At 40.1% G+C, this 26552-nt stretch overlaps 1 protein-coding gene across 3 annotated transcripts in view; it reads left to right on the forward strand.

Annotated features, from left to right (window-relative positions):
- The window catches only part of DNAJC6 (DnaJ heat shock protein family (Hsp40) member C6), a 143914-nt gene that overhangs the window by 39720 nt on the left and 77642 nt on the right, over positions 1-26552 (forward strand). The window contains exon 1 of one of the 3 annotated variants that reach the window (XM_021679966.1): positions 3283-3481. The exons of the other annotated variants lie outside the window; for them this stretch is intronic. Within the exon in view, the coding sequence (XP_021535641.1) occupies positions 3283-3481 (199 nt within the window). Of the gene's footprint in view, positions 1-3282; positions 3482-26552 lie in introns of those variants that run through there. 3 annotated transcript variants of the gene reach the window in all.

The raw sequence follows: 26552 nt of genomic DNA on the forward strand, positions 1-26552 counted from the left end.
AGATCATAAGATACATGTTTTTCTCTGATTGACTTATTTTGCTTAGCATAATACCCTCCAGTTCCATCCATGTCGTTGCAGATGGCAAGATTTCATTTTTTTTTGATGGCTGCATAATATTCAATTGTATATGTATACCACATCTTCTTTATCCATTCATCTGTTGATGGACATCTTGGCTCTTTCCATAGTTTGGCTATTGTGGACATTGCTGCTATAAACATTGGGGTGCACATACCCCTTCAGATGTGATGTAGTATTCTTGAGATAAAGTAAATTATTCCAGTCTTGCTCTTGGAAATGCAGGAGAGTTTAGCTCTAAATGTTCACCTTGGATTTTACCAGTGCCCTTCCTTAAGCACAGATGTTCATTCAGAATCACACAGAAAAATTTCCATTAGTATAGTATTGGAACAAATAATACTTATCCTTTATTGAGCAACTCCCATGGGAAGAACTAGGACTGTTGGGCACTGAGGATAGAGCTGTGCCCAAGCCAGCCCAATAATAGTAATAATAGTGAATATTTGTTAAGTATTTACTCTATATGTGTTAGGTACTAATTTAATTCTTTAACTACATAATGATGGTATTTTTATTATGCTCTATTTTATAGAATAGAAAAGATCTCATGGATAAGTGAACTTTTTATGAATTTGATCTTTAGGATAATAAAAACAATTTGAGTGTCAAAATCGGTGTATATTCCAATTTAAGCCCCAAACTAGTTTTTAGACTGCTGTATATTAATCTAGCTATTGCATTTTCCTGCCTTTTTAAATTTTTCATATCCTTAATTTTGTAGGGTCATTAATAGTTATTCTGATTAACTTTATTTATATTAAGTTAAGTATAAATAAAAAAAAAATTAAAGGGTCCCTGTAGCCCATTCATGTTTTTCTTTACATTTGCAAATAGGAGAGATAGATATCCAAAAATACAAAGGCACATGTTTCATCTTAATTCCTTCACGCAGTATGCCTGCAACTCGAGAACAGTTGAACAAAAAATAACTGAAAGAGCTCTTTTTGAAAATAATTTTCACTTTTGAAAAATGGTCATCTCTAAATTATCTTAATCCAGTGATTATAAATCCAGAATTTGTATGTGATGGACACTAAGTATTTACTCTCCCTGTGCCTCAGTAATGAATTAAAAGAGAAGGAAAAGTGCAGAAAAGGATTATTTAAAATGTTATTGGAAAATATTTATTTACTAGACTTTACAGAGTATTACTTCAGTCACGTATATAAAATCGCTCAATCTGACAGATTTGAAAAATTGAAAGTATAAAATTTGTGTTTAAAATTTTATTACAATTTTAACTGCTATCACTCAAGTTGTTTGATCTTCTTGTAAATGAGCATTAACTGCAAATTGTGATTGCATCAGACAACACCTTCTTCAGTTAATGCAGTTGAGAAAGCAACTGGTCAGGGAATTGAGGTCCTCCCAGAGGGACTGGAGGGATCCACAGCATTCTTAATCCTCTACTGATTCATCCTTTTCCTATAAGAATTTGTGTTTGAGTGATCCTTGAAAGGCATATGTCTCTCAATACAATTAATTTATTTTACGTAGACCTATGTAGAGCTAGAGCTTCCTGAAAACTCTTTGGGTCTCAAATGATTGGGACCCAACGCTCTTAGATGCTGTTGTTTTGATTTTTGTGTCCTTAAGTGATCAAAATAACATCAAGAGAAAGCCTTGAAAGGTGAGAAGAAGGCGAAGCTGGCTTTGTGTATGGGCTTAAGCAAATTTTACATATTTTCTTGCTGATGGGTGATAAAACTCTGCCAAATGACTTATGAAAAGCTCCTCACTTAATCATTCCAAATCCTAATAGGGAAAAGGATCCTTTCAAAACCAGAATTTCACTCAAAATGTAAATAGAGGGATACTTCTGTGGTCTTATTATTTCAAGTGAAAAAGAACATTTGGTAATTGCGTTTTGAGACTTAGAGTTATGTTCAGGTTTTGCAAGTCTTGATACATAACGTTGGGTTTCTCTTTAAGAATAAGAATGCAAAATCATGAATATGAAATTAGGTACACAGCCTTGAAAGGGGCATCTGCAAGAAAGGGGCTCTGACCCTTCAGCTTGATTAACTTCATGATGAATTCTCTGGTAATGAGTGACTGTTTTCTTTGTTTTCTCAAAATTATCAAAGAAAAAAGGAGGAGGGGCTAGAGAATGGAAGGAAAATCCTTGTCTTCCTAACCATCCCCTCAAGCCAAGTGAGTGGTATAGTCCTTTCTCCAGGTCCCAAGGTAAATGTCAGAACTGAAATTGCACCTGATTCGACCTCTTCCCCCCCCCCCCCCCCCCCCCGCCCCCCAGTTATTCGTTCAACAAATAGTTACTGAAACAGTCACATCTACTCGCTAGGTGGAATGGACCCTGTCTCCTAGTTAGAATAGCCAGCTCTTTGATATCTCACATAGGGATCATTCCTATTCTGGTTTGAAAGAAACTGCTGTTCTTTTCTCTCCTAGCATACATATAGCCTGGCATTTAACATGCGTTCTTTTTCTGTTCAATTAAGTTACAAGTCTGTCCTCCAGGACGGTAACCGTCGGGGTGGCTTTGACTTGCCGAATCTTCCAGCAAATATAGGCTAAGTTATACAAAATGGGCGTGTCTGGATTTTACCAAGAGACCCCCTCGTCCCCAAAGCTTACCAAGCAGAGACACCTAGCCTCTTTCTTCTTTACCTCACGCGCGAAAACACCCTCTACCCGGGACGTAGTAGTCCCCTCCCCCTCCCACCACGCCCCGTTTACCGCCCTCAGCCCCCCTCCTTGAGAATCTCCCCTCCCTCACTCCCTCTCTTTTCTTCCCTCCCCGTGGGCCAGCAGCGCTTGGAGCTGCCCTGCTGCACGGCGGGGCGATGCGGCGACACCTATAGGATTGCTTCCGGGCACTCCCCAGCCAGAGGGTGGCTGGCCCGGGGCCCGAAGCTCCGCAGGGCCGGCGGCTCCGCGGCGGCGGCACCGAGGACGCGCGCACCCGCTCGCCCTCCCGCCCGCGCCCTCTTTTTCTCCCTCGGTCGCGCGGGGCGCCCAGAGTCGCTCTCTGCCCAGGGCGGTGGCTTTGCCGCCCGCCCCGCAAAGCTCCTCTCTGGTGGCCGTTCCCTCTTCCTCCTCTTTGCGTCATGTCGGACACTTGATGGTTTTTTTCTTTTCCTTTTTTTTTTTTCCCCCTCCTTTAGCCCTTTCCACCTTCCACCTCCTCCTTCGTTTCCCAGGTTGATATTTTCCCCCTCTTCTCTGGGCTTGCCCATGAGTCTCCTCGGGAGCTACCGGAAAAAGACCAGCAACGATGGTTATGAATCCTTGCAGCTGGTGGACAGTAACCGGGACTTAAGTGCGGGGAGCGGCGCGGGTGGCGGCAAGCAGAGAGTGAACGCCGGGGCGGCGGTAGCCGCGCGGAGTCCCGCCCAACAGTCTCAGGACCGCGCCAGCACCATGGACAGCTCAGGTAGCGCCGGCGGCGGGGTGCGCCCAGCGGAACTCCGCCGTGTCCTCCAGAGGCGGCCCACTCCACTAGCCCGAGGCTCCCACCCAACCTTGGCCTGGGAGGGGCCGGGATGGAGCGAAGGCATCTAATACACCTGGGTGTCGCATCTCTAATTTCTCTAGTTCAAGGAGCTAGGAAACGTTAGATCAGTCCTGAGGCCCAGTGACTGTAGGAGCGCCTCTTAATCTGGCTAGGCTGCTGAATACACCAGCTGGGGGCGGGGAGAGGAGGGGAAAGGGGAGGGAAGGGGTGGACGCGAGAAGGGAGCGGGTGGCTCGTGGAGCCACTGGGAAGGAGGGCAGGGAGAGGCAGCTGCTTTCACTACCCAGCTGGATGAGGGGGAGACGTGAAGGAGCAAGTGCGTTGATTGTTTTCGCAGCCTGCGGACGGACGGTATTTATTCCAATTATTATTCTCGTAATGCTGATGTTATTTGCAATTCTCTAAAGCTGTGCCTCTTCTCAACTTGGCTGTCTGCTAGGGTTAATGCTGTTACCTTTCTTCAGCAATTTTTACCTTGAGCAAATTTTTATCTAGAGCCCTTTTACACAGCTTTTATGATTTGTACAATGACATTTATTTCATCAGCTATTGGCTTTGATCTTGTTTATCTTTATCTTTTTGCATTGAGTGTACCAATATTTCATAAACGTTACATGTAAGGAAAATGAAAATGCCTCTAAACTTTGTATCTGGGCTTGCAACCCTTTTTTCATAAAGCATTTTAACAAGGTGGATTTCTCTCTGTCGGAAATGCTCTTTTACCAATTTCTATAGCAAAACAGTCATTTAATATATGTATGTTGGACCAGGGGTATTATTATAGCTGTTTCCTCACCTTTTCAAGGAACCAGGATCAGAGGGTTATTTACATAAAGATAATTTGTAATCGAAGTGCTCAATGGTTTGTTCTACATTGACAACTTTAATATACTGGATAACTGAGGACTCCAGAGGCAAGATTCATGTTGGGTTGTTTGGGAAGTAATGAAAACAAACTGAATTTAATTCTTGCACTTTGCAAATAAATGTTTGTTTCTTTTAGTTGTGTAATGGCTCTCTCTGGACTACTGTTTTCTATTTTCCTTATCCCATAAGTGGGGTAAAATATCATCTACAGATGTTCAAGTGTCCTGACCTGAAAACATATTTTACCCATACAAGCTCTTATTGAAGTTTAATAAGGTGTTGGTAGAATGTTTTCTCAGGACCATTTTATTTTTATTTTATTTTTTAAAAAGATCTTATTTATTTATTTCACAGAGAGAGATAACGAGGGCAGGAACACAAGCAGGGGGAGTGGGAGAGGGAGAAGCAGGCTTCCCACTGAGCAGGGAGCCCAATGTGGGGCTTGATCCCATGATGCTGGGATCATGACCTGAGCCGAAGGCAGACGCTTAACGACTGAGCCACCCAGGCACCCCTCTCAGGACCATTTTAAATTAAAGCTAAAACTACCTGAAGGACCGATGGTTCTAACAGCTTTGGTATTGATGTTGTACATGGGTATTTGATTTATGATTTTCTAAACCTGTGATAAAGTCCAAAGCATCTTTTGACTGGATGTGATCTCCTTTAAGTCTTAAAGAAAAAGATTCATGCGTTCCAAATGATGCCACCATAATCCTTTCTGGAACATTGTGGACATGTACATACGGAATGAACAATTTCCAATGAATGAGGAGGAGCCCCACTTTCAGGAAATGAAATTTTGTATATTTTCACTTCTCATAGGGATTCTTATTTTAAGAATTGGAATTTGTTTTTGAAGTATGTTACATCCTAGAATATTTTTTAACACCTATTTCCTGAGTCCATTATATGCCAGGCACTGTGCTAAGCACTGTGGGGGAATATAATAGTGAAGGAGACACTATTAGATGACAGGAGCAGTAACTCAAACATACAGCAGCCTATAGTGAGTCCTGGATTTTTGAGGATTGTCTTTTTCACCAAATCAGACTTTTTCAATAGGTTTAGAGAAGAAAAATGAAGTGAATTGATAAACTGTTGTAATAGGAAAACATTTTAATTAAGAATATGGTTGTCTCTAAAGCACTATTGCTAGGAATTGATTCTTCAACTTGATCAAACTAGCCCTGTATGAAGAGGTTGCAAGGATTCTTCCCGTCCCCATTCCTCTTTCTGGTTAGGGGAATGTTATGGCTTTGTTATGGCAGTACTGTGTATCTTATGACTATTTTGATGCATTTTGCAATTGAGAACAGTCTGGGAAGATGCTGTTTGTTTGGTCTGGATGAGCAATTGGGCCCTGAGAGTGGGGTTTCTCTTCGTGGGTAGCAAGTTTCATTGACTAGTACAACTATATCTATCTTGTCTAATTATAGTTCTTTCTTCTTAGATCCTCAAAGAGTGGCCTTGTGCAGTGTAAATGTATCCATTTGTTTAAGATATTTAATTAAGCTCATGGATCATTTCTAAAAACAGCAGTGATCTGCCCATTTATTCAACTCATTGTACTGTGACATGCTGGATAGGAGAGGTGGTTCATGGGGCTTTGGTCTAACAGAAATGTTTATGAATGGAAAAAAATATATCTAGAGGATTTAAAAATAAATCTAGAGGATTTAAAGCTTAGTTCTAACAATATCTTACACTTGTATAGCTATTTATAATAGGTGGTTCACTTGGACACTTACCTTATTTCATTTCCCCAGAAGTCTATTAGGCAGAATAAGTGGCATGTCTGTGCCTAGAGACTTGATATCAAACATCTGCACTATTGTTACTAGCTGTAAAACCTAGAAAAATTTTAAGCCTGCTCCCCATTTATAAAAGGAGAATCATAATAGTGGTTCTTACAATAGAGCTTTTAGTTTGAGACTTAAAACAACATGAGAATACATTTGCAGTTTTCCTTTATTTTGCTGTCTGTGTCCTTAGAATTAGAGGAAACTTACTCTTAGAGATGGTAGGAGACTTAGAAGGTAAAATAGCTACTTAGTAGACTGATGAATCACAGACCTGTACCCCTGAAACAAATAATTACATTATATGTTAATAAAAAAAATAGCTACTTAGTGACAGCCAGATTCAGGTTTTCTGACTCTAGGGTCTAAATTTTTCTCCACTGAACTGAACTGTCTTTCTGTGTAGGTATAATATCAACTGATTATTGAGATGGAAACAATATTATCTCCTTGGATTTCCCCTCTTGTTTTTAGATGAAAGAGTGACAGATGTTCAGAGAAGTTTAATGACTTTCTAAGTCAACAGACTCTCAAGTGGTACATTCCAGAGTAGCCCCCAAGCCAGATGTGTGTCTTCCAGAGCTCTCTGCCTGCCCTGATTCACTTTCTCTTCTTGAATTATTCTCTAGAAAAGATTGTCATTCAGAGGTCATCCTCTCACCTCCCAGATGGCACTGTGGCTATCCCAAGTCATTAGTTCAGGAACCCCATATTTACCTTGTGTTCATTTCACTGGTCTACCATGAAAGTAGAATCCACAAATGAACTCTTAGTCTTGAGTCACTAACATGTTCCAACATAAGGCTTTACTTACCACATTCATAATGATAAGCCATAAAACAGTACTCCAATTAAAATCTGTTTCCAGATTTTAATGGGATTTAAAAGTGTAAGGATAATGAAGAATGCTAATATACTTTCCTGTTTAGTATAAATCTGATTGAAAGCAAAAATTACCCTTAACAAATGCTATTCTAGGTGGTATTTACACAGCATCTACATTTTGAATCAGACTTTATTATTAAGTACTTATTTGGATAACTTCATACTGCATTGAAATATTATAAGCATATATACACTAATATTCCTTTCTTAGGAATACCTGCCCATTTAAGGGTTTTGTAGGTTGAAGGCAAAGTTGATTTACTAACTTAATGTGTGCCTAAAGTTTGAATGTTTCTAGATAGCTGCTTAAGGATACATCTCTGTCAAAGTTCAAATGCTTGGAGACTGCCAGGTTTCATAGACTTTGAAGGGGAATCTTTTTTTTTTTAAGATTTATTTATTTTAGACAGAGAAGAGAGAGTGTAAGAGTATGGGGTGGAGAGGGGCAGAGGCAGAAGGAGAGAAAGTCTCAAGCAGACTCCATGCTGAGCACAGCGTGGAGCCTGTTGTGGGGCTCCATCTACCGACCCTCAGATCAGGACCCTGAGATCGAGACTGGAGCTAAAACAGAGAGTCCGAGGCTTAACCAACTATGCCACCCAGGCACCCCAGAAGGGGAATCTTTTGAACCAAGTCTCAGAAAGATGACCATGTAGCCTATGACATACACCTTCTGTGTTGGAGCTATCACTGCCTTCTGAGTCTGTACCTTTGGACTGTTCTCATCAGCACCAAGTTCTTTCTTTTTATTTAGGCCTTTTGGCTCTCCAGGTACAAAATAAATCTAATCCTTTGTCCACATGGCCACCCTTTGAAAATTAGAGAACGGATCCTGTTTCTCCTCTTAGCTCAGTTGTCTTCTTTTCTAGGTTAATCATCTATCTAAATATATATCATATATATTAATCATATATAAAAAGATGTATATAAATATATTTATTTAGATATATATCTAGATATATTTAGATATATAGCTATATTAGCTATATAGATTTATAATAATATAAATATATAGATATCTATAATAATATATAATATTTACATATATATTGCTTTTTTTTTTTAAGATTTTATTTATTTATTTGACAGAGAGAGAGACAGCGAGAGCAGGAACACAAGCAGGGGGAGTGGGAGAGGGAGAAGCAGGCTTCCCGCTGAGCAGGGAGCCCGATGTGGGACTCGATCCCAGGACTCTGGGATCATGACCTGAGCTGAAGGCAGACGCTTAACGACTGAGCCACCCAGGCACCCAGTATATTGCTTTATTTAACAAGGTTTTTAAATTAATTTTTTTCTTTTCTTTTTTATTATGTTATGTTAATCTTAAATTAATTTTTATTATAAAAGTTTTATCATAAAAGTTTTCCATGCTCTTGTTAGAAAAGAATTAAATATTACAGAAAAGAATACAATGGAAAATATAATATACCCTCCCCCTTCCCTGATTCTTTGTCTTAGAGATAACCCCTGTTGAAAGTATGTGTAAACATATATATATATAAAATAAATGTGTATATGCATGATTAAAATTACAATAAAATATAAAGTTGTAACCATGTATCTTTAAATTTTTTATTTGTTTAAAGATTTTTATTTATTTATTTGACAGAGAGAGAGATAGCGAGAGCAGGAACACAAGCAGGGGGAGTGGGAGAGGGAGAAGCAGGCTTCCTGCCGAGCAAGGAGCCCGATGTGGGACTCTATCCCAGGACCCTGGGATCATGACCTGAGCCGAAGGCAGACGCTTAACGACTGAGCCACTCAGGCGCCCAAGTTGTAACCATGTATCTTTATATACATTGTTCAGTAATGCTGAAACATAAAAATTGTTACAATTTTTTGATTGTAGCAATGATTATAACCCAGGCCATTTTGCTAAACACTATACCTATGGTGTCTTATTTAATCCTCATAAGAATTCTTTAAGGTAGGTGAAAGTTAATTTTTTCTTTTTTTTTTTTAAGATTTTATTTATTTATTTGACAGACAGAGAGAGAACACAGGCAGGGGGAGCAGCAGAGGGAGAGGGAGAAGCAGACTCCCCCCCTGAGCAGGGAACCCGATGTGGGGCTCCATCCCCAGACCCTGGGATCATGACCTGAGCCGAAGGCAGATGCTTAACTGACTGAGCCACCCAGGCGCCCCAGTTAATTTTTCCTTATAGTTGAATAAACCAGGTACAGAGAGGTTAAGCAAATTGTCTGAGGTTACACATGCTCTACTTATTCTACATTGAGTAAAATGTTGTAGAGAAATGTCCATAAAGTTTCAAGTGAAGAATTCTGTGGTGAATGTTTCTATTTGCTGCTTTCCCTGTGGTAAGGAGAAATAGGAATGTCTGAGGTAACTGAAAGGAATGTAGTTGTTTTTCATTTTGAATCTTGTAAATAAGATTTCTCTCTCTCTTTTTAAGATTTTATTTATTTATTTGACATAGAGAGAGAGAGAACCCAAGCAGGGAGAACGGCAGGCAGAGAGAGAGGAGAAGCAGGCTCCCCGCTGAGAAGGGAGTCCAGTATGGGACTCCATCCCAGACCCCGGGATCATGACCTGAGCTGAAGGCAGATGCTGAACTAACTGAGCCACCCAGGCACCCCAAGATAACTCTCTTGACTTAAATAGAACCTAAAGAATTTTAAAATGCTAGAAATGAAGAAGGCAGAGAAAAAGCAGTATTGAATAAGACTGATTAAATCCTTATTGACACTGAGAGAACAATATAATTGGTACCGCTTTATAACTTTATGGAGCAATATCTTGCCAATGAAAGTGAGTCCCCACTGTTCTCAGGATAAAGTCACTTTATCTTAACTGGACATCAGAAGCCCATCATGCTACCTCTGTAAGCCAGCCCAGTAGAACTTCTTATCCTGTCTCCACTGGTAGGTCCCCTACCCCCCACCTCCATCTCTATGCTTTTGCACACATTGTTCTCTCAGGTTAGGCCAACTTTTCCCAGAGTCTTCTAGATGTGTACTTTTCCAGGTTATCTCCTGCTCATTCTTGAGCTCCTTAACCCCTGTAGACTGCATGAGACGGCCACTTTCCATGCTCCTCCCCCAGCCTGTATATCCCTCCCTTAGCTCTTACTACATTAGGTTGTGGTATGTTGCCTGGCCTATCTCTCCCTCTAGACTCTAAGTAAAGTTCTGAGCAGGGCTGTGTGTTCCTCACCTTGTATTCTTGTCACTGCTTGGCATTTATTAGGAGCCTGATAAATACTCGTTGAATGAATAAAAGCATGCACTGATTTTGAAGTTTTAAAAAGGGAATTTATAATGAAATGTACCCATCCAAACCATAAATAAGCATGCAACTAGATTTTAATAGAAATGAGGCCAGACTTGATAGAAATGAAACTGTTGGCAGAAAGCTAGATCAACTCAAAAATGAGCATTTTTCATATGCAAGGGACGCTAGAGGGGAGAGAAAGATAATACATAGTCCCAGACCCCCAAGAGTTTTCTAATGTGGAAATGTAAAGAAATAATAAGCTTACCAAGAGACTGCTTTCTTGACCAAAAAAAAAAATACAACCTACTGTATGATTCATCATCACGATAATTTTTTTTAGCAGAAAAAAAAAAGAAGCACTAAATGTATACTTTTTTTTTTTTAACAAACTAACAATAGATGACTTTTATCTGTAGATTTGTGTGTTTCTTCATCAGTATTGGGAGGTTGGATTCTTAGCTACTTTCAAGTTTAATATTAAAAATTCTTTGTATCACCTTTGGCCATCTGCAATTTATGTAAGCATTATGATGTCTTTTTATAATCTGTACTCACCATTTTGAACTCCTTTTGGAAAGAGTCTATAATTTCAAGGTGGATTAAAGCATCCTGGAGTTTAAATTGTACATTTCCTCATTGGCAAAACTTGTAACTCAGGAAAAAGCTAAATTATACTTATTGTCTACTTAAACAACATCTCTCGAAATTTACTTAGGAGCATTTGACAGAGCAGCTCAATGTCTGAGTTAATAAGCCCTTCATGGTCGAAGGAATTAGGAAATTTTCATGACAGGGGCCAAGAGATCTGACAATTTCTAATTCTTAAAATTGCTTTACCTGACATGTCACAGGTCATAGCCTGGATCCAAATTTTTTTTTCTTTCAGTAATGCATCAAAGCATAATTTAGAAAGGCACTAGGGATGAAAATTAAAATTCACCTGTGTGTGATGTTAACAATGCAAATGACCGCACCAAGGAAGGATTCAGATGGTCCAGTGCTTGCTAGGCACATTGGGTTTGCACATGCAGAAAATGATTGTTGGCACATTGGTCGTACTGTACCTGGTCTCGGGTGAATTTGGCATGTGTTATAAGCCACTTCCTGATTTTAGAAATGTTATGCTGTGAAAGAAGTGCACCTCGGAATTGGGTATATTTGGCACACGGCAGGGTGAATAAGTTGTATAACAATAGACACATGCAGTGCCATGGAGTGCAGAAGCAGGAGGGATAATTTCAACCGGGGGACGAGGGAAAGCCACAGTGGAAAGTACTGTTTGAGCAGGAAGTCGGTAGGTGGAGAAGGAAAGGAAAATTGTTTTGGGCTGAGAGGTAAGGCCCAGTGGCATCGTCATACATGTATGGTGTGTTGAGAGATTTGCATTTGGGCCTAGAAGCCAGAGCCCATATGGATCAAAAGTGCTATAGTGGATGGCGCTGGCAAGACAGATTGAACCCAGATCAGGGTAAGTCTCTTGAGAAGGTTGGACTTTATTCTGCACGCAGTGGGAGGGTCCTGAAGATTCGGGAGAGGGGCTGAGGCAGGGTGCCTAGGGATCACAACAATTTTAAGACCGACAAAAACGTTTTAATTTTAATTTCTTTTAAAAACCAGAATAAAATAAATGAGTATAACAGTAAGGAATTAAGGAATTCGTCTTCATACCATTGCAGTAAAAAATAATTTTTGTAAAGGGGGGAATGAGCACACGAAGGCAAAACTACCTAGGGCCCCCAAACATCCTACTGCAGTTCCAGAGAGAAGAATGTAATGTGCGAATACTGGAGATATTTGGCAGCTGCATAAGAGGTGGGTCCCATCTGTGGTTCCCAACTGTGTCCTGGCTGTATCAGATTGACCTGAGACCCTGGTTGAAAACACAGGTTCCTGGGCCCCAGGGATTCATGAGTTAGTGAGGGAAGGGGCGTCCTGCCAGGGAGAGAGCATGTGTCTTGTGGACAGGGAAGACAAATAAGTGCCCATTAACCTGAGAATAATGACAGCCCAAACCAGGGTAGTGCCAGTGAACTGTGGAAGAAAGGAAAGCATTGCTCAAAAGAATGGACAGACTGACAGCAGCCTGGATGTGGGGTGGGAGGTATAGGGCAAGCTAGAGGTGTCTAGCCTGGTGGCAGAAGAGGAGGTAGTATTTTCATTCTTGGCCAGAAGTGGAAAATGAGACCAGTTGGTTTTCGATGCTACAGGTGCACCAGGAGCATACCAGCGCAAGGGCTGAATATGCTGTCAGGTTGGCATGAGGTGTCACCAGGCTTTCAGCTTTTTGGTGGGCTGCCCATTAGGCTGTGCAGATCTCCAGAGGAGTGCTGTGGAGGAGGTGGGAGGCAGGAGCAGGGTCTGTGTTTGCCTAGGGGAGGAGTAAGGTCATCAGTGGAAATGCTAGAACTGAAATTCTATGGCACTGGTCTGAGTCCAGGGCTGTGGCTGGAGGCCAGGATAGGGTAAAGTAGCCAGCCTGCCCTTAGGCCCGTTCTCACAGGGCAAGCCCTAGGCTCTGGATCCTTCCTTGCCTGCTGATGGGGAAACAGGAAGAAAGCTCACACACCAGAGAAACCTGGAAGGTGACTGTTGAAACAGGAATTCTCGGTCTCTATGGAAACAGGCAAGGGCCTGAAAAAACACTCTGACCCCAGAAATTCTCAAGGGCTGCCTTGTGCCAGCATTTGGCCACTTGAGCCTCACAGCAGAAATCAGTAGGGTGACATTTCTCTTCACTGTTTATTCTTCCTTCACTTTCTCCCTCTTCTGCAGTCCTCCTTCCCAATATTCTCTTCTTCTGCCTCCTCTTCTGCCTTCCTCTCCATCTTCGGCTTCCTTGTCCCTGTCTCTCCTCTTTGCCTGTGCTACTCTTCTTTTCTCTTCTTCCCCTGTCCTACCTGCGTGTTCTCCCCTTTTTCTAGTGAGTCAGCATATTTGGTAGACTTGGAACCCCATGCCATAGGAAGCTTTGTGGATGACTGTAGTTTGGGGGTATGTATGTGGGGGTGAATGTGTGTGACTTAGATCCCAGCCTGCTGCATGTGGCCCAATGGGTGTGAACACTGGTGTCACTTTCCAGTTGGGGTAATTGCATCTGACCTACCTAAAATTTCACTTGCTGTTTCAATTAGCCAAGTGTTCCGCACTGTGACTTGGTGATGAGAGGTTTCATAAGCCTCCATCCCAGAGGTAGCTGCGTTTCATTCAGATGAAGAATTTCACTTACTAATTTGCAGCTAGGGAGTGCAAGATAATAGCACACTGTTTCCCTCTCCATCTTTTCTACCCCCTCCCTGCAAGAAAACAGATCTTTCTCTTCCCTTCAGCTATTGCTAAAGCCTAGAAAAATGGCTCTATTTTCAATCCTTCCGAGTCCAAATTTGTGGCTGCTGTTGAGCAGTGGAGATATTAGGGAGTCATGAGTCAGAAACCTCAGATGTAAGCTTTGGCTTTGTCATTTACAAGCTTTGACCTTGGGCAGGTAATTCAAATGAGAAAAATCATACTGACCCTGCCTGTTTCACAGGCAAGGGGAAATATGGGAATGTAGATGAAAGCACTTTGCAGTGGGTAAATTCAGCATTCATTCATTTTATGAATGTCTCCTGACTGCCTATTATGTGCTGGTACGGTTCTAGCCATGGTGATACAGTGGAGGATGAGACAGATAAGACTTGGGTGCTTATGGGTTTACATTGTAGTACACAAGATACACCATAAACCAGTAGATAAAGATAAAGGATTATATGGTATGCTAAATGCCATGGAGGGACTAGAGTAAAGGAGAGAATAGCTCAAGGTGGAGGTGGGGAGGAGGGAAGCCTACCCTACAGAGCACAATCAGGAAGGGCTTTTCTGAGGAGGTTGAGGAGGTAACATTTGAGTTGACACCTGAAGAAACAGAAGCAAACAGGAAGAAAAAAAAAGAAATAGAGAGAGCACTGTGTGTAGTGCATTTCAAGGACGAGGTTCAGCAAATGCAAAGACCTGGAAGAGGGGCCAAGCTCTGTGAAAGGATAGGTCATTGTTACAACCAGCACTTAGTGAGTCAGGAGGGAAGGGGGACAAATGAAGTCTGAGTTGTGTTTTTAAGAGGCCATTTTGGCTGCTTGCATCAAATAAGAATTTGAGGTGGCTTCATAGCTTCATAGGTATTCGAGACTGTAGACAGGATTTATAATACGAGAGATGACATCAGTAACTATACTGTTCAACATTAAGGGTCAGCCTTTTTAAGTTCAAATGATAATATTCTCATAGCATCTTAGTGTTGGCAACATGCTTTCTATACCCTATCATACTTCGTTTTTAGAATGTCCCAGTGAAATCGGTGACTCCAGGTCTTCTAACATCCCGGAAAATGACACATTTGCAGAGGAGGAGAGTTGAGGTCTTGGGCACCCTGAGGCCATGATGTATCAACTACTCTAAAAGGAGACAAGCTAGAGGGATAGAACAGTAACAATTGGGTTTTAACTGCTAAGGAAATTGGCTTAGGTTGCCTTGAAATGTATAGCAGCATTTCACTTTAATTATTGGTCTAAAATCCAGCCACTACATCGCCTAATGTGGTAGGAGCCCGGCTTTGTCTTTCAGCGTACCAGGAGAGGACTGTCTCCATTATATGCCTCATTGGCACAATGAAACCTAGGAGGCTTTCACACACTGTCTTGTTTTGTGAGCATTTGCTGTTATAACAGAAGACAGTTCTATTTCATATGTTGCTTTGTTTTCAAGCCATTGCGTAAGAGCTCGGCTTCTTGTCTCTTAAAACGCAAAACCAAACCAAAACAAGAACCCTGTTTTTGTTTATAGCAGGATGCATACTTATGAAGAGAAAATATAAAACAATTTAGTAAGTGGCATGAAAATGAAAATAAAAGTTCACTTCCTTCCTCTGCAGCTTTTAGTTTTACCCTCCAGATATAATTAATATTAATTGTTTCTTGTATGTACTTAGAGAATTTTCTAGGCATTTACAAACTTATACACAGCCACATAGACACATGCAGATTCCTGCACATCGACACATGTGTACATACACATTCATATATAATAAATGCCTGTATATCCTGGAATCCTTCTATCATGCTATTATAGAGCTTGATTTTTACTTAACACTATGTCTTGGATAACTTTATACATTTTTACCTAGCGAAGTACCTCATTTTCTCTAATGATTACTTTAAATTCCACTGTCCCAATTCTTCTATTGATGAGCAGCAAATATCTTTGAATATATATTTATGTATTGTATGTGTGGTACACCCATGGGATAAATTCTTAGAAGTGGAATTACTAGGAGAAAGAGCAAAGAGTACACTCACATCACATTATGATAGATCTTGCCAGATTGCTGTCTAAAGAGCCTTGTTCCAACTTAAATTTCTACTAACAGTATATGTGACTACTTGTTTTCCCAGGCCCTTGTTAAAACTCAGTGTTGTTATCAAACTTCTTAATTTTTGGCAGCCTTGTAAGTGAGAAATGGTGGTAATGGTACTTGAAACTGGCATTACATTTTGATACTTCCATGAGTTATTTTTGTTGTTGGAAATTTTTTTTTTAAGATTTTATTTATTTGTGATCGAGAGGGAGAGAGCATGAGTGGGGGGAAGGGGTAGAGGGAGAGGGAGAAACAGACCCCTCACTGAGCAGGGAGCCTGACGTGGTGCTCGATCCCAGGGCCCTGAGATCATGACCTGAGACGAAGGCAGATGCTTAACTGACTCAGTTACCCAGGCACCGTGGAAATGGGTTTTAATTACTTTTTATTAAGTAGGTAATATATATTTAGGGCAAAACAATTTAGAAAATGCAGGAAAGCGCAGAAGAAAAAATAACTGATAAACTTGTTTTCTGTAGATGACGATTGTTAACATTTTGAAATATATCCTTTTGTCTCTTATCTGTGCATAAAGTATGAATGAAACAATTGCGTTACCTTCTTTGCTCTTTGTTGATTGTGGCCACTGGTTTTCTTGTGAAATACTGTAGTACAGAAGTGGGGAGTACACTGGAGTTGGAGCCAGCGGCTCTTCAGATTCAAATTTTGACATCACTGACTAACTTTGTGAACTTAGGCAAAGCATTCTACTCATCCGAGCCCCTCTGCAAAACAGATAATGTCTTTCTCATCAGATTGTTAGGAAAATCAAATGGGGTAAGGTACAGAAAAGTACCTAGTGCATTCCCTGCCCTATAGTAGCTACCTTGATAAGTGTTGGCTGTATCAAGAGGTTGACATGAAGTAAGACCATGGTGGCAATATTTTATTATCCGGAGGTTTCTTTAAGTTAGATCATGTTTCTCTCTTCATTTTACAAGGTTTTGAGCATTTTCTTCATTATATTCATACTGGGATTATTCATAAGCTTTAAGGCAATTTGTGGTCACCCTATAGGCCTCATAAATGTGTGGGATATCTATTACTACAACTCTTGGTTGAGGCAGTCAGCAGGCTTGATACCTAATGAGGTGCTCAGAACATCCCTGGCGAACTTGGTGAAGTATGTGTCCATGGACCCATGAGGTCCTGGTCAGTACTACAGGAGTCTGCTTCTCTCTCTCCTGTTGTCTTTAAAGAGAATTTTGAAGGTGGAGGATAAAATTGGGCGCTACCTAAGGATGAAAGGAAATTACCATTTATATTTTAAGTATAACTAGGCATTACTTATTTTTTCTTCTTTTCTTTCTTTCTCTTTCTATTCTTTCTCCTTCCTTCCTTCCTTCTTTTTTCTTTCTTTCTTTCTTTCTTTCTTTCTTTCTTTCTTTCTTTCTTTCTCTTTCTTTCTTCTTTTCTTTCTTTCTGTCCCCCAGTGTTTCCACAAAAGCTAATTCATGTGAAGCAGTGGTTCCCTACTTTATACCCTCCCTCCATGGGCAAACAACTATTTCACAACTTACACCATCTCTCTGAAAAGCAAAGGACCCTCCTGCAGTCAGGAAGAATTCCTTTTATTTATTTATTTTTTAAAAAGATTTTATTCATTTATTTGAGAGAGAGCACGTGAGAGCGAGCACAAGCAGGGGGAGCAACAGGAGAGAGAGAAGCAGACTCCCAGCCTGATATGGGGCTCAATCCCAGGATCCTGAGATCATGACCTGAGCTGAAGGCAGCCATTTAACCGACTGAGCCACCAGGCACCCCAGGAAGAATTCCTTTTCAATATAGTTTAATTTGTAGTACTGACCAGGACCTCATGGGTCCATGGACACATACTTCACCAAGTTCGCCATCTTCAACTCATAATCAATATATTCATTCCTTTTGTATAAGGGTTTCTCAACCTTTGCACTATTGACATTTTGAGCCAGATAATTCTTTGTTGTGGGGAGCTGTCCTGTGCATTATAGGATGTTTAGTAGCACCCTGGCCTCTACCCACTCACCTCTCTGTCATAATTGCTAAACGTGGGGTTGTGGGGAATCCACTTTGACAACCACCAGTCTCAAACAGTTCACTCATTTTAAGAGCAAGGAAACTGAAGCCTGGAGAGAGGAAGTGACTTAAATGGGGCATGGGGCCAGTACACGGATAACTCTAATGTATATGTGTCAAGCACAGAATGAATGTTCTAAGAGGCAATTCAGAGAGGGCAGAGACAGTCTCCTTGATTAGGTTGTATTTAGGATCAGTCTGAAGAATGGGTAGGATTTTAAAGTTTTAGATAAAGTGGGAAAGAATATTTCAGAGGAAGAAATAGAATGATAAAGGGATGGAAGAAAAAGCATTGGGGTTCTTACCCATGTCTTAGTAAATTATCTTTGGTTGCAAGTAATAAAAACTTATTTCAGAACATTTTAATTGAAAATCAAAGGAAGGGAGTTGTAAAATCACAGGGTACCTTCTGGGTCCCAGGGCCAGGGAGTGGAGCTCGGTTTCATTTGGGCCTGGAACTCCAGAGCTGAGCGCCTTTTGGCAGCCTCTCTCTTTCTTGTGCTTCATGGTTCTTGTTTTATGCTCTGCTGTGCATTTGCTGCATCCTTTATTCTCTCTCTCTCTGTAGATCAGCTTTTCTGTCTTCTTTGTGTGCATGGCTTCCCCAAATGTTACAAATTTACATGCCACTCATTCAAGCAACCAGTCTCCATGGATCATCTGTCTCTATATCCCAAACTCTAAATTCAAGAGGAGAGAATCCAATTGGCTTAAGAGGTATTACTTGTGTACCTCTCATCCAATAGTTGTAGCCAAAGTGGAGGATGGGAGAAACCTGTTTTGTCATGTCAACATAGTTGGTGAAACCTTACTCAAGGATGAAACAGGACTGACCCTCAAGTTGTTCCTTTAATGTAAGTACAGACATCTATGTAGCTATACCTAAGGATGAAGTAGTTAATATGGGCAAGAAGTGAGTGGATTGACAAAGGCTTCTCTGAAGAGGGACAACAGTGCTGTAGGGAGGATGTCCTCAGGTGGAGAAGGATAAGGGAGGACATTCTAAGGAGGAGCTGACTAGGAGCAAGGAGAAACATTGGATGTTTGAGCAGCAGTAAGCAGCTGAGTACCTAATGTGCCAGTAACTTCAATCACTCATTCAGACAACAAATATTTATTGAGGGCTTGATAGGAGGAAGGTATGTTTGTGGATGAAGAAATAAAAATTAAAATAGTTAAACTGCTTCCCCAGTGTCAGAGAGAAAGGGAATATGAACCGTATCTAGCATGTACCAAAGTCTTAAAAACTTTTTTCCTCTATAATTTTTTCATTTATGCTGCTTCTACTTGATTCTACAAGGTCAGAAACGACTTAGAGCAAGGTTAGTGGCTCATGTTTTTTTTTTTTTTAAACAGCTTTTGAAATTGTACCTTGTCCTTACTTCCTAAAGTGAGAATAGGCAAATAGTTTTCATAACTATGAAATGATTTATGTGTGAGTGTTTGTTTGTTTTCGAGGGATTGTTTGGGCAGATGATTTCTAAAATGTTTGATAATTCTAACATTTTAGTATTTAGGGACTTGTTCTCTTTCATCTCAGGAAAGTCAGCAACCAGTTAGATTTAATTTATTGCAGAATTACTTATAATAGGAGAAATTTTAAAACAGCCTAAAGTGTTCCAAGTAAGGGAATTGGTTCAGATAATTATGATATGCCTATATGGTATTACTAAGTAGCCATCAAAAAATAATTGTTGAAGGAAATTTTACTATAACGGGACGATCTTTGAAATAGAAAATTTGTGGAATAAACAAGGAATAAACTATGCTAAATTAAACTATATAACATGTATATATATATACATAGAGGAAAATCATTATAAGAGCATATACTAGTATAAAAATGAAAGAACTAGGTCAAAATATTACAAAAGGATATTTGGGTCATAGGGTACCAGTAATTCTGACATTTTATTTTTTAGGTGTTTTGCTAAAGTTTCAATAATAAATTCATATTTCATAACTACAATTTATATAACTATATTCTTTTTTGTTGCTACTTTTATAACTGCAATTTGTATGGAAATAATTATAAATTCATATGCGGTTGTAAGAAACAGTACAAAGATATCCTTGCAAATGTTGCCCCTTTCTCCCAGTGGCAATATTTTATAAAACTATAGTGTAGGGCGCCTGGGTGGCTCAGTTGGTTAAGCGACTGCCTTCGGCTCAGGTCATGATCCTGGAGTCCCTGGATCGAGTCCCACATCGGGCTCCCTGCTCGGCAGGGAGTCTGCTTCTCCCTCTGACCCTCCCCCCTCTCATGTGCTCTCTCTCATTCTCTCTCTCTCAAATAAATAAATAAAATCTTAAACAACAACAACAACAACAACAAAACTATAGTGTAATATCACAACTGAGATACTGACATGGATACATCCCACCTCCTATTTCTCATATGTGTGTGTGCACATTCTGTGCTATTTGTCAACTGTGTGGATTCATGAATTCAACATCACAGTTCCTACAGTAGCACAGGGAGCCCTTGTGCTGCCCTTTTATAAACACGTCACGCCCACCCACCACTATTCTCTTAGAAATGTAACAAAATCACATGTGTAGGACATTTATTTTATTTTGCTTTTTCATCTGAAGCCATAAATGTAGAACCTTAAAGTAGAACAATTAGCAGAATATGGGAATTTTAGAGGGGAAGTGGGAAAGGTTTTATGATTCTTCACCCTCCTTCAAACATACCATTGGCTTGACCTCTCTTTTTCCTTTTGCCCCAAACACCTTTTTCTCGGTAATGTCTGTCTTGAGTTAGCTATCATTTTCTGTGGAAACCCTTATCTGGCCCTCTAAATCTGGGTCAGATGGTTCTCCTCTGTGCCTTGATTATACACTGTGTTTAACTCCTTGTGATGCTTTTACCATGTTGTAATTGCTTGTAGATGACCAATAAATATTGGATGGGTGGATGAGGTCTGGATAAGAGTCCTTTCTCAGTTTCTGATGAGCCTCCAACTGCCAGCTTCCCTTCCTCTCCTACTCTTTGAGTTGCTGTTGATCCTGCCTGCATGCCACAGCATTTATGTAGCAAGCCCTGGTAGCCCTGGTTAATTTTGGCTGTGCAACTATGCGCTCAATCCACAACTTCCAGCCCTCTACCTACTGGTGCTTCCACCAGGATGACTAACTCCCATCTTCTCAGCTCCTCCCATTTTTCTCTTTTCCTCCTCCATTTCTAAAGCTAATGCGATGTTGATGATGACTGCTATCAACAGCTATGGGCCTAACACTGTGCCATGTGCTTGCCATGCATTATCTCTTAATACAATATACTTTAAGTTACGTCTTGCTATACTCATTTTTAAAATGAGGAAACTGAGACTCGAAAAAAAGGTGAATAACTTGTCCAGGATCATGTATCCAAACAAGTGGCTGAGGTGGATTGAAATCCAGGACTATCTACTATAAAGCCCGCTTTCCTGACCAGTCTTTAAGAAGGAGCTGAGTCTGTTTGAACTCCATGGTCCTCCCCAAACTCAGCACTTCCTCTAGAAACCTGTCTAGTCTCTGATTGAACCTTTTTAGTCACGTAACTTTGGACTTTGGATGGCAGCCATTCTATTGCTGGACAAGAAACATTGCTAGGAAGTTGTCTTTTGATGTTCAGTGGAAATCTGTCCTTCACTATCACAGTGCTATATCTAGGTGGGTTGTAGTTCTCTCCTGTGGTACAATATAAATTCCTCTGAATCTGTAGACCCCTTGTGGTATAACTGGAGGGGATTTTAATGATTTTCTGCTCTTATCTGTTACAGATGAGGAAACTAGAGTGCAAAGAGAGGAGCCCGTTCAACTTACTATACTTGAGTTACTTGAAACCTAATTCTGTTGCTCTGGCTTACCTTTCTCCTTCTCGATCTTACAGTCTTTCCTCCTGAGATGGGTTTTTCTGACCTTTCATTGCCCTAGTCATTGTCCTGTGGACACTCTCCAGCTGACCACTGTCCTCTTGTTTCTGGAGCTGACCTCGAAATTCCAAATTTGGGTTGATTGCCTAGAACCCTGAAGATTAATTCTGCAAGTCATTATGAGAACCTACTATGTGGGTTACTTTTGCATTAAACATCTTTGCCACTGAGGTCTTTATGGCAAACATTTTTGCCACATAACTAAATGGCCTTAAGGCAATTTTGCTGTAAAAGATAACAAAACTAACTGGTTGACACTTTGGTTTGACAATTTGGTTTTATCATCAAACTGGTTGACAGTTTGGATTCATTTCTCCATTGACACAGCACTCCCATTTTTATGTAAGTCTTAGCTCTGATGATGATCTATACAGTGGCATAGAATATTAATCCTACATTTCCCATAGAGCTTTGGAATGTCTATAAACAGACTTGTGACAGTATGCCAAGAATGAAGAACAGCATAGAAGACTTTCAGAATTTAATAGAAAGCTTGGTTACAAATATGTATCCTAATATTTGGAAACTGATATATCTCTTAAGGAAGGAAGAAATTTTAGCAAAAAAAGAAAAGAAGTGTGATGCCAAATGAGGAGATAAATGAATCAACAAGCAAAAAATGTATAATATGATGAATGAAAGACTTCAAAGACAAGTGCTTAGGTACAATCCACAAAATAAAATCAGTTATTTGGCAATATTGCCATGAACCTACACACATCTTAAATGCATTCAAGTATTTTGTATTTTGTAATAAAGTCTTTTTACTTGTTTTTCACATTTCATTACATCTTTTTAAATGAATGTTTATTTTTCATGATTTTATCTTTTACAGAAGAATTGCCTTATGACTAATTAGTTACATGATGAAAATGTTTGCAGCAAAAATGCTCAGGGCAAAGAAGTCTATGGCAAAAATGCTTATGGTGAAAATATCATGCAGGTACTTTGTGCCAGGGACATGTTGTAACTGTCCACCACATTCTGCCTTTCTTCTAACTGGCTGCATGTAATAAAGGCCATCATAACTATGGCTTAAACTGATGGAAGCTTATTTCTTGCTCTTATAAAAGCCTGATCTGGAATGGCAGCTCTACTCTATGAAATAATGAGGGTCCCAGGCTCTTCTCTCTTGTTGCTTTATGTTCCCTAGGATTACTCTCTTTCTGCTTATCCAAGATGGCAACCAACATATTTGTTTTCCAGCATATTTCTTCCCTCTAAGAAACACCCTGGAAGTTGTATTCTCACTTCCACTCACTTCCTGTTGGTTGAAACTTAATCACATGGTCACACCTTGCTGAAGGGAAGCATGGGAAACGTAGTCTTATTTTGGGAGGCCCCATGATCAGCTAAAACATACTACTAAGGAAGGAGAAGGGGGAAATGGATATTGGTTTAAGAAATAGCAGTCTCTGCCACAGCCTTCCTCATGTTTCAGCTCCAGGAAAACAAGCCCCAGGTTGATGCTCTATAGTTACTAGCCTCCCAGGCTTATGATGGTCCATTTCTAGGAAAGATGGCAAAGCAGAACTCCCCTCCCCCACCCCCAGGGGAGTTAAGAGAAATTCTCAGGATTTCATGAAAGACTGAAATTCAGAATCTTTGGTGAGGAGGTCACAATGGTAGAAATAGCTGTCATTATTTGAGCTTAACATGCTTAGCATGCATTATCTTACTTAGTTCTTAGAGGAATTTTGGGAGGCAGGTAATTTTATTAATCCCTTTATTAATTAATCCCTTTATTAATTAATAATGTGTTACAGATCACATTATTAGAGAGATGAAGTAACTTCCCCAAGGTCACATGGCAAATACACAGTAAAACTGCTACCTATCACGGTGTGCTGGTGGCCTGAGGTCATTGCCCTCTCCACTTTGATGCCAGGCAAAGCAGAGTTGCTCATTAACACTTCATAAAGCCCTCTCATGTTCTTCATAATCATCAGATACTTCTAATTATAACCTGAGCAGGAAGTGTTTTTTTAAGTAGGTTATGAGCCCCAAGTTGAAGGGATGGGTCTTACATCCTATTTGCTGAGTCTGAACTCAGGAAAGAAAAAAAAAAACAACTGGTGACCAAATTGGCAAAGACTATTGTTCCTGTGCTCCATCTTGCTGTCAGCAGTGCTCCTTGGGATATTTTCTTTTGTGTGAGGTAACTGAGGTGCAGAGATTATAGGATTTTTTTACCTATGGTAGAGCTGGAATTTAACTCCACGTTGGTCTGAGAGGACTAAGGAGAAGGAATCAATTATGCAAAGAGCCAGGATGAGGCTCCTCACAAAGGAAAAGCAAAAACGAATGCCCTGGGTGGGGAAAATGGAAAAGACGCAAGAAATAAACTAAGATCATGTTTGAGCCTTATGTATTTTAGAGCTTATTTGTTACAGAAGGGGAGATAGAAGCTCATTGTCAGTGGTACCCCCACCCCCAGTGGAGAATCAGTGGCTGTTTTGGGGCAAACCTCAGTGATGTCGGGGTAAATGCCATCATGCTTGTCAAATTCTACTTTGCTTAGGTATCTTCGGAAGAGTGATCAGCAGCTTGATGAAGTGTTGTTCTCTTTTGTGTCATTAAACTCACCTTTGGAAGTGGTTATATGGGCAGTGTTCCTTTCTGAATTCTTTAGAAATCTTCCAGGGGCTTTAAACATAGAAAGCAGTGATGTTTTGATATTAGCAGTGGTGTCTAAAAATATTTAGATCTCCCTTTCCTCTTAAAATCCATTTAAGCACGTAAAAGGTTGAAAATCAGATGATTACTCCAGTGCCTCAAACCTGGGATTTATAGAAAAGTGGAGGGTACTCAAAGGGTGTTCTGTTGGTAGAGGTGCTGAGCTGCTCTGAAAACAATGGCGGATTCTTTTTATTTACAGTGACTAAAGCCTCACAGGTGTGCATCAACTGGCAGCAGTCCATCCATTGCTAGCAGATTTGCACATGGTTCTAGTTTGGGCACTTAGGTTCTTAACCTAATGTTAATTCAGCTATTCATATTAAGGTTTGTAAAATACCAAAAGGTTCTTTAAAAAAAAAAAAAAAGCACAAAGAATGCAAGCCCAGTAATTAATTGTGGGAATTTGATAGTACATACTAGACTTATTATTGTCTAGGCTCAGCAGAAATCCTTTTGATGTACTTCCAATAACAATAAAAATAACAGCTCCGTGAAATAAATGGACTCTTAGGTGGAGAACTGAAGTTCTGGGAAGAGCTCTATCTTCTAATCACATTGCTCTTTGGCATTGGCCAAGAGTACAAACCATCCAGTGCCTTATTTTTAGTTTATGAAGGGCTTCCTTGGACATCATTTTACTTTATTTTTACAACTGCCTTGTGAGCTGAGTATAATTATCTTCATTTTGTGGCCAAGCAGAATGAGGCTCAAAGGGTGACTTGCCCAAAGTCACAACATAGCTAACAGGTGACAGAATCAGGACTACAACCCAAATGTTGTACTTAGAGGCACAACTTCTGAAAACATAGTAGCTTTAAAATCTTAAAAAAAAAAATCAGTGCCACCTTTAGGACAGTGGCTCAGGGATTTTTTTTTTCCTCCATGAATATTGTTTCAAATGTTTTAAGGAAATAACTGCAAATTCTGTTCTGTACTAACCTTAATAACACTTTCTATACTGTCCCTGAGTCCATAATTCCTTAGGACTATCTGATTTTTCCCAAACTTCAATCTTTAATATTGCCTTGTGTTTGATGATATCACATTAAAGGCAAGAGCCTGGAGAATCACTTATTAAGGATTTGTCAATTGTTTGCATGACCTTTTTTATTGTATTATTTTATTTTTATTTTTTTGGTAGTTTTATGGTTTTATTAACACAAATACAATGTGCACATAAGCTGTCCGTCTATTAATTTTCTTCACTGTGCAGCCTAGCATTGGGATTGGTGACTCTGATGGCCAGCTGGCTCCTCTTTCCACAATGACTTTGTGGTTCTTGAAGGAGACATTGTGAGCAATCTCTGCACAGTGAGATTTGTTGCACATCAGCAGCATTTCAAGCTCCTCAGTATTGTGGACTAGGAACTTCCAGAAGCCACTGGGCAGCATGTGCTTTGTTATCTTGTTGCTCCTGTAACCAATGTTGGGCATCAAGATCTGGTCCTTGAATCTTCTGAGCACCCTACTGTCAGTGTCTCTGGGTTTCCCCCAGTGGCGGTTAATATCGATCTGAATGGTGTCTGGTGAATTTGCTCCTTTTTTGAAAGCTCTTGGGCTTCACCAGAGGTCTGAGGGTGGCCATGATGCTGAGTAGGAGATGGCTGCGAGGAAGAGAAGGGAACTACGTGACCTTTTTTAGAAGAAGCATAAATATGAATAGAAATAAATAAAACTATTTCACAAAGTAACCAAGGCTTTAGCCATGTCCATATCTGATTCACTCATTATAAGAAATCCTTTTGAAGATATATTTTGAATTTCTTAAACTAGATCATTGAGAAAAAGATGGCAATTTTGTTGTTAGGGTAATTTATCCCCTGCTTTGAGAGAGGGCCATAATAAAACTGTATCAAAAGAAAAAGAAGACTCCCAGATGTGATTATACTTGCAGAATTTTCTAGGCAGACATGAAGATTCCAAATGTAGGATGTAATTGTGTTTTACAAAGAACTATGAGAACATAGACTACAAAACCCCTTAAGACTGACAGCCTCTGGCAAGGTGGTAAATCACTTGGGGTCTCTTAGAATGGTTTTTCTGGAGAGAAGACAGCAAAAATACTTTTGAGCAGCACAGGAAGCCTACAAAAGCATGTACACAGTTCAGAGGAAAGCCAGAGTGTGGGCTATCGGGAGAACTGCCGTGGTTTCCTGGGACTG

The sequence above is a fragment of the Neomonachus schauinslandi genome, chromosome 4 (genome assembly GCF_002201575.2).
Source record: "Neomonachus schauinslandi chromosome 4, ASM220157v2, whole genome shotgun sequence".
Taxonomy (NCBI): domain Eukaryota; kingdom Metazoa; phylum Chordata; class Mammalia; order Carnivora; family Phocidae; genus Neomonachus; species Neomonachus schauinslandi.